Raw genomic sequence first — 9,703 nt, 5'->3', positions numbered from 1 at the left:
CCAATGTTTCTATAGATAATTCCTTGAAAGTATGACACGTGTGTGTTAAGAACCTGATGTTGCTCTGCAGGGATACCGCACGTGGATACTATAAGAAAGAAATGTAGTTTTGTAAAGATTCCAAAAAAATCCGCCCATTTTGGAATATATATTAATTATTTAGGAGAGTGTTTTAGGATTTTGTTAGAAACGGGATGATTTTTGATCATCTATATTTTATTGTTTTAATGTATTTTCCTGTCATTTCCTGCAAACCTAATAAAGATATTTTGATAATTGAAAATAGTCTGTATCATAAATCGTAGAGGTTGAAAGCGTAACCAAGCGTGCAAAATTATTATTTGCCATGGAACTTCGGTCATATTTTATTTGAAATAAACTGGATGTTAGGATCTGCATGCATGGTATGCATGGTATTGATGGTATACAGACACTGACCTTTCCCTAAAACCAATAAGCAGCAACTTGTGTATCACACCCGTCATGGGTTCGAACCCTTTTGTTGTATTTTATTGTTAAACCTAAATAGCGTGATTGCTTTTGAATGAGCGGCAACACACATATTTTGTTTGAGGATAGCTGGATCTATCTCCTTCTTTTACATCTTCTCTGCTATAACATACACTGTTTGTAGAGGTCACGCGTCAATGGTGAGAGCACTGTGTATTGTGTATAGGAAAACGGACAGTAACTGCAGTATGTACTGCTATGTAATTAATCCTGTTACATCGTCACTTCTACGGGGAATAGTAGGTAGCTGCTGTAGTCCTACTACTAACATGTAATAGCTATACCAGAGCTGTCAACTTTTTGGAATTGCTTGGCGTGAGACAGGCGTACCGGGATTTGCCGACTCCAATGTTCATTTTAGTACCATGATTATTTGAGCCAAAAGCGGGGGGTAGGAGCAACAAATTATTCATGACGATGCGTGAGATTTTACTCATTTTCCAGCTTTTTGCGTGAGATTTACTACCTAGGCGTGAGATTATACTACCTTGGCGTGAGACCGTGAGAAAGTGACCCAATGCGTGAGACTCACGGCCAATGCCAATGAGAGTTGACAGCCCTGCTATTTACAGGTGATATGCTTATTGATATCGATGGTGTTGTTTACTTTAAATTAATATTTATAATGATTATGTAGCAGTATTTCTGATTTTGATATTAAAATTTATATTTTGATACTGATCACATCTGCATTTATTCATAAAAAAAAAGGTAAAGGAGTCGATCGGAGTGCCCATCTCTCTTTCATTGGCGATTGAGCCAGACTCCTCCATGTAATGTTGCTATAGAGGGATCGCTACACCTCCTCTACAGCGAGTCTGTTACCTTCCCAGCATTTAAGAATGCCGGTACCCATTTAAACACCTGGGTGGAGACGAGTAATCGAGATAAAGTGCCTTACTCAAGGGCACAACACGATGGCGTCGCCGGGGCTCGAACCCGCAACCTTTCGATTATGAGTCAGTGCCCGTTCCGCTAGGCCACCGTGCTCCCTAATTGAATATGAATTTATTCATAAAGTGTTACAAACTACAACAATGGCAAAACATAACCAATGACAATAAAAGTGTCCAACTCACCATGGTTCTCCGTGCGCTTACTTCTACGTATTTCCACAAAATGTCAGTGATTTTCAAGCTCATGTTTCACAGCGTTTTTACTGAGCTTTTTGATGAATACGATTTTTGGCTCTGATGAGACGCGTAATCTTGGCACTAACCCATGGTAGGTTGTCTTGTCACGGAGTTGGCAACTTATGGGAAATAAATGCCTCCTAGATCCTTCACCTTATGAAGTCCTTTCTTATATGTGTCCATCCACATCGAAACGCTCGTAAAGTCGGCCCCTGGTCAATTTTGTTTTCTTGCGTATTTAGAAAATATATATCATAAGCTTTACAATGATATATCATTTGACTTCAAACAATATCCAGAAGCGGGGTTATGGCTTGTTAAACTTTGCTACTTCAGTAAACAGGTACATTATTTTGGCGCTACAATATATCTCTTTTTCCTACATTGCTGGTATTAAATATCAAATGGTCATAATTGGCGGTCATTTCAAATCATCCCCAAGTCAACGAGGTTCAGGAATGTCCTCTCATTGTTAATTGTTGGTTAACTCACCACTTGAGCAGGATTTAGCCAAAGCAAACAAAGACTAAAGCTATTTACTATAAGTATAAGCTTATTATCCTCTTCAACAATAGGATTAAAGATTGGTATTTAACTGCACTGAAATGAGACACTTGCAGGACAATTATTAGGTACATTGTGAATACAAGCTTTAAGCACATTTTGGACTGTAACTCCAAATTCAATTTGCCGACTTTACGAGCGGTTTGAGATGGACTGTCACATATATATTCATATTTAAACATGTGCCATTGAAGCCCCTTTGATGGTATTCGCCGGCGAAGTGACGTAATAATCAGATCAACTAGCAGAGGAACGGGTGAAAGCAATTCAGCATCAAAGTGGTTACGTAATTCTCTTGGTTACCGGATCACGCTATTTTTATATCCTTCGAGTACCATATACTTTGTGTGGTGATTGTTTCGATCGTAGTTCATTACTCTGGCGCGTGATCCCGTTGGCATAGTAACATTACGTAACTTCGATACTGAATTTGTGAATATATCGCACTGCACAAGAGGTTATCCACTTCACTCATGTGTGACTTCTAACAAAAGGCGCTGGTTCCCGTAGTATTCCTCATTCAAACCAATTCAATGCACGACCTCGGAATTACCATCACGTTAGCGGGCTGTTTTGAAACAGTGATGGTTGCACATGCAGGGACTTCTTTTGAAAGTCTTAAACAAAGTATAGCAGTCATTGATAGGATATGCAGCTTATAGAACACGGATAACCTCTATAATCAAAAATTGTTTTCACCTATTGCTATGGTAGTTAATCCGATTATTTCGTTACTTCGCCGGCGAATTGACGTCATTGCCCGGCAGTATGCGCACGCATTATGGTACTTTCCATTGTCCTTGACCTGCAGTGTGCGTGCGCATCGTAGTCTGCTCAGGGCATGTGTATCTTAAATCTCCCACCACATTTCATATATAATACAAGAAAACCATTGAACAGTGAAGCGGTTCGTTCGGGCATATCGACAGACCAATCCCTCGCCTTTGTTGATAAACAATAATGTAAAGTGGTCTATACATACATGGTCACTAAACAGGCTTAATCTCCACATTGTGGACACTACTACATGTACTAGGGGATAAAATCCGAGGATTGAGCCAAACAGCAGATCCAAAATATTTGCTGTTGTTTCAGTTATGCGAGCGCCATCTAGCACCTGCTGGTTCAAAAAGTGTTTGTCAGCAAGATGCATTTCAAACCTTTAAGGGATGAGGTATGAGCGTTTGGACAGTATTTATTGTGGGACAATAGAGCACATCAGACATATCGAATTGCATTCTGAATACGAAGAATGTCCTTCTGATATCAAATAAATTTGATTTTTGAAATTCGCAATGTAATACACATTTTATGGCAAATGATTAAAAATTGATATTTTTGATATTTAAAGTGTATATAGGTGGGATGAAAAGCCGACGATCAATTGAAAATTTTGACCTTTCGTATTGAAGATATGGATTTTTTCCCAAAACACCAAAAAAAAATTAGGTCTTTCTAACCACTTAGCGATCTACAAGGCGTTACGATACCCATAACATTTAACATGCTCCATGATGATTTAAGTTTTAAATCATTTTGGCCCACGGAGATAAAAAAAAAAGGAGAGCAAAATATTCTTCTGAAATTTTAACCCGTTAAATTACTATTTTCAGTACAAAACACAATTACAAGATAATTTCTATTGGTAAGTACGAGACAATAGAATGAAACGCCCAGGCTTTTTAAGGTCACTGCATTTGACCTTTTAAAATTTTAATTGTATGCAATCCTATTCAATCCTCTTTTTATAAAAAGCATACGAGCATAAACTTGTATAGACCGTGTACAACGATATTAAGAGCGAAATTGACCGGTGCTCCGCCCACTTGAAAATTATATACATGTACCTGTCATCTTACCATTGATATTACCTTGACTTATTTCCAATTCGTTGCACACCTGACCATGACCATAAACAATAATACCTTTCCATATTTTGACTTTGTACCTATTTATATAAAACACTGTACTTTCACTATGGACTTTTAAAAGGGCATTTTGTGGTCCACAGCCTCATCCCCCCACTTTTCAAAAAAGTTTTTATACCAGAGATATTTATACCACTGGATACCTCTGGCTACATAATGTCCATAAGTTTAAACCAAATCACATTATAATGTGATAATTATTGATCTACGGAAGCGTCTAAGTGCTACGAATTGGCAAAATAATTTATCTTGCCATGTCGACTTATCAGCATTATGTTAACATTATCACGCCAAATCAACTTAGCAAAAAAGTGGATGTTGAGATCACGCCACGAAATCGGGTCCAACCCTATCTGACTGAAGAAATAAGAACTAGTGTTTAATTCGCTGACTACACCAGGTGCATTAAAATGGAATAAAAGTTTGAAATGAAGGCTGATATGCCAATGTTTTGGTAATAGTCAGTGTCGTAGATTTTTTTTTTGACATTGGGTTTTTGTTCCATATGGACAAACTGATGTCACAACATAGAGGCGCTGAGCTGTAGAGTTTGGTATGGTTTACACCATGTAATCGAACTGCTCAACTACCCAAAAATGCTGGTTCTAGGGTAGAATATATCATGACTCTTGCTTTCCTGCTATGCGAGGCCCTTATATTGGAGCACCACTTGAAGTGTTTAGTCGTCGTATGGGAGTCGTCGGCCTCGGGCCTTCCAGCCCTGGGGCCTTGATATTTTTTGATACTGAAAACATCGAGGCTGCAGGTCCGGCAGGCCCACGCGAGGCCGGCGACTCCCATACGACTACGAAACACTCCAAGTGGGACTCCTAATAAAATAATGAACTTTTAGACTGCGACAAGTCTGTCTTAAAACATTTTTTATATTTTCAGATAATTGGATAACAAAATCAGTCTTTTGTATGCCAAGGCCACTTGTATTGATCAAGAATGTGATTGTGGTAATTGCCGGGAATTATGCTAAATTGTGACCGATCATTATAAATCGCGTTAAATTTTGATAAATCACAGCAAATTGAGCTAAATTTTACATAATTGTCCAATTTTGGTCAAACGTCACCATGAAATCTCCTTAGAAAGTTTAAAATCGGCAAAATGGCTGGAAATCACAGCAAATTGCTGAAAACGAAGCTAAATTGTGCTCAATTTTGATCAACCACAGCAGAATGAGGTATATTTAAAAAATTGTTTCAAATTGACTATACTACACGAACATTAAATAAATAGACGCTACTATAAAGAACAGGTAAGTGCTGTTGGCTGCAACAATTATTTATTCTGTGTATATAGTACATGTACCTCATGTGGTGAATATTAAAGAGGAAGCTCCACCAGAGTAGTTCTTCTGAGGTGAACCAAACCTACCTGATTATCAAATTAATCAAAGGTTATCTCTGAATTTGAGAGGTGTTAATTGATGTAATAACATTAAAACATCAATTAGCACCTCTCAAATTCAGAGATAACCTTGACACTGATTAATTTAATAACCAGGCAGGTTTGGTTCACCCCAGAAGAACTGCTTTGGTGGGGCTTCTCTTTAAAATGTACATCCGTCAGTCTGACGCGTCGTTTGTCTGAATATGAAATACACTCTTTTGGTCCGACATGGACACGCCGAAATGTATACATTTCCAACTTTCGGTCTTGTCAGTGCACCCAGAATGATTTTATGACGTTAATTCTCTGTGGTATCACCGGGTTTTATCGCACTAACGACGTATCGGACTAGCGGTTTGTTTTACTAATACTAGTACTATATAGCCTACCATAAAGTATATACAATATTAAAAAAATAAAAGTAGATTATTCCAAGAACACGAACCTAGCCGTGCTGTGTCATACTTCCAATGCTTGTAAAACCAGTGCCGTTTTGCTACAGTGATTTTACGGTAACGTTGCATAGTTTGTTTTTCTTCAAAATGAATATGATTCCTAAATAATGCACCAGCCAGGGGGGTCATAAACGTATACAAATAAAGGTTTTTTTCTTTGCTATGAAATGAATATGAAATATAATATATTAAGTAAATAATGAAACGATTGCAAAATATAATTTTTCATGTTATATATATAAGTTGTCAAAATAGTACTGCTCATATGGATGTGCAAAATAAAAATACATTAATATCAAATCTTATTCTACTCGCTTCTTTACGTTTGAAACGTCTTAACATATATACAAGTAAGGATACTAACCAAGGATATTTGTATTATGTTATGAAATAATCGAATTCAAATCTTTCAAAAAATTATAGTTTTGGTATAGGATAATTAATAATACTAATTAATTAAAAAAAAAGTTCTAGAAATGCTCTATTGGTTAAGGAATCTGTTTGGTTCTAAAGAACGCTAGGTTCATGAGGGTGCTGCTTCCTGTGGAACAAAAAGGTTCCAAGTTGCACCTTTTTTTAAAAAGAGTAAAAAATTAAATTCTTATTCCACCTGTATTATCTAACCTTATTACGTAATGTCGCTCATACTTTCATCAATAAAATGGAGTTTTGGAACCCTATGTATTTTGTCCTTACTACGTAAAATGGACGATTCCGGTTTAAATCCATACACCCTACGTAAAACATGGTCTTAATCTTCCACACAAGTGTAGATTTCAAATAGTGTCACCCAATCAGAGGACCCCATTTGAAATTCACACTCTCTGTGCGGAAGTTTAAGATCGTGTCTTCCATGGGGGTGTATGTATTTCAACTGGAATAGCCCAATAGACGATTTGTATCCTCTGCTTTTAACCATAATTATATTTGAACAGTGCAGATTGGAAGCTTATTCGTATGCCTTTGCAAAAACCACCCCTAGTTTGTCCCCAGTCACAAGTAATGTAATTATTAATATTACATAATATTACATAATATGTTGTTACTTACAGTACAAATTATATGTCGCTAAGATATTTACAACATTATTACCCATTGTTTTAATTTAAAAAGTATTATCTATGTATACAAAAATATTTTTTATTATGCTTAAATGTATCCAACAAATCACAATATGTAAGTACATGTATAGAAAAATAATTATATAGATTGCCAAAATAGTACTGTTCGTATAAAAAAAGACAATTTTAAAGTAATCAGATAACCAAAGTCACATTTATTTCTCTCTAAATCATAAATCATTTCTTTAGTAGTAAAAGAAATAATAACTACATGTATAACACATATAGTAAACTATTTTAAAGTCAGTTTTCAATATATTTGGACGTAAATCTGTCAAATATCTGTTTTTTCCAAAATAAAGAAACAACAAAAAATCTGTCTTATATTACAACTTATGACTCACCACAATTTCATCTCACCTCATTAAGTAAAATTAAAATTTCCTAATTTTCCCTTTCACCATAAGTAAATAACTACAAATTGTTTTAAAAATATCGTAAATTTGAAGCTTGATCAATCAGCGTGATTACCGCATAGCGACAAAAAGAAGACAGCTACAAACCGTTGGTGTCCTTTTTTATTCTCTTTTTATTACGACAACAGAGGGCGACGGTTTTAGTATAAATCCGTCTTTTCTGTGGTCACTAACCTTGCGCGGCGAATTGCAAAAGGCATTCCGCGGTTTATAGTAATCTCGGAATCGCCCGCATGCGGTTTTCAGGTCGATATGATGCTTTGCAGGAATCTAATGGCATGTCGGGTTGTATTAACCAATCATGGGAAACCATATTGGTTGAATCCCTGAAAAAAAAGCATATCAGATATATATATATATTAGTACTCAGTTTTCCTTTTTGTTTTTGATATTGCTGTTGTTGTTTTGTTAAAGTTTAACATTATATTGCTGTCAATAAAATGGATAATGGAATTCGTTTAGTTGCTTAACTTTGTTTTTATGAAAACGCATCAAAAGCATCATTTAGTAAGACAATGTAACTTGAATTTTTATGGAACAGAACTTGCTTAAAATGATTTGGAGGATATTATAGGTCCAATCACATCCTTGAAACAAGATCTTGAAGCAAGATCTCAACAAAACCCCTAAATTAAACAATTCACACAGAGTTCTAACCTCTAGATCTAAGCAAGATTTTATCTAACGAGTGTACCCTTTTTCGACTCAATGGGCAGCAATGTTGACGAAAAAGTAGACAAAGTACCTAAAAATACCTTTATATTAAAATGTAAATTACTTCCCTGTCAAGTCACTTAATGTAAAACTTACTCGAAGTCCTCTTTGATTGGAGTAGGGGCTCAAAGCTCCATTGCTTATTCCATTCCCATAGTTGCTATAACCACCAAAATCATAGCCAGGGTAGATGCTCTGGAAGTTGGCTAGAGGATAAGCAGCAGGAACAGCAGCAGGTGGGGCAGCTGTTGCGACTCGTCCGTTCGTAAACCAGCAATACCCGCAAATCCCAATAGCTGTAATGAGAGCCAGGGTCCCGACCAATGCAGCAACAACTATTCCAGCAATAGCACCACCGCTAAGACCTGTTGAAACAAAGCAGTAAAGTGTGAGGTAGAAGTATCATTCAGGAAGCTGATGTCTAAGCTCTCGTGGAAAAATTGAGTTACCTTGACATTCCCTTGGACAAGGAACTTACTGCTAATTGTCTCGTAACCCGTACGAAACTCGGGGAGCTGATCCTGATTGCGATGGTTATTTGTGGAATGTCTAGGGCCGGTGCGCTCTTGAAGCAGCAAAGTCCCTGAATAGTTGTTAAATGGTTTATGGAATGATGTGGGGCCGTAGTGGTCAGCGACAACCTGTAAAGTGTGTTGAGGCTTGTGGATCAACGTCTAGGCGTTGTGCCTGTGCGTAGCGCATTATAAATCACGGCGCTTTTAAGCATGGATTGTATATTCATGATAAAGATGAAATCGTGAAAGTGCTGCAGTTTTTCAAAGTACGTGGTTCGAACCATGACCATCAACATGATCAAAACGTCTGGACGAACTGCTTTCTTGGACAACCATGATTTATCAGATATTTCTGTTGATACAAGATACAAATTAACAATCAACAGGTTGACTGTAATCCAGTTCGTATGTCACAAATATGGAATTTCAAGTTACTGCTATGTCTGGGTTTATGTTTGATACGTTAGGCAAAAACAAAAGGTTTTTGACGGCTTATTTTGCGCATTAGAATGTTTTTTCACTTAAAAAAAAAAAAAACACACCCCAAAACGGAAAAAATCGCAAAAAATAATATAAAACACTACTGGAGTAAACATTTACAAAGTAGGTAATGGTGCCTCCAACGGACGAGGTACAAAACACACCAAGGATCAAAAGATGATAATGGTGCCTCCAACGGACGAGGTACAAAACACACCTAATGGTGCCTCCAACGGACGAGGTACAAAACACACATCTAAACATCTAAACATTTACACATCACACAACAAACGAGCGTTGTGAAAAACTACTGGAGACAATATCGCACATTTTTTAAATACCTTTTTTAATCTACAGGTTGAAAGGGATCATAAATAATTCTTGAATATGAAGAAATATGATTTTATTTGTGTGTCGGAGAGACCCACTGTAAATTCCCATTCCAATTTGCAGCAAAAAATGTGTT

At 36.7% G+C, this 9,703-nt stretch overlaps 1 protein-coding gene across 1 annotated transcript in view; it reads right to left on the bottom strand.

Annotated features, from left to right (window-relative positions):
• Positions 1–5,407: 5,407 nt before the first annotated feature.
• LOC140154797 (uncharacterized) overlaps positions 5,408–9,703 on the bottom strand; it is a 54,013-nt gene continuing 49,717 nt past the window's right edge. The window contains exons 19-20 of the mRNA XM_072177375.1: positions 8,339–8,607; positions 5,408–7,854 (exon numbers count right to left, since the gene is read on the bottom strand). Coding sequence (XP_072033476.1) covers positions 7,828–7,854; positions 8,339–8,607 — 296 coding nt within the window. The 3' untranslated portion in view covers positions 5,408–7,827. The remainder of the gene's footprint in view (positions 7,855–8,338; positions 8,608–9,703) is intronic.

Source organism: Amphiura filiformis, chromosome 6, assembly GCF_039555335.1.
Source record: "Amphiura filiformis chromosome 6, Afil_fr2py, whole genome shotgun sequence".
In the NCBI taxonomy this organism is placed as follows: domain Eukaryota; kingdom Metazoa; phylum Echinodermata; class Ophiuroidea; order Amphilepidida; family Amphiuridae; genus Amphiura; species Amphiura filiformis.
This window is presented reverse-complemented; position numbering and strand designations above follow the sequence as displayed.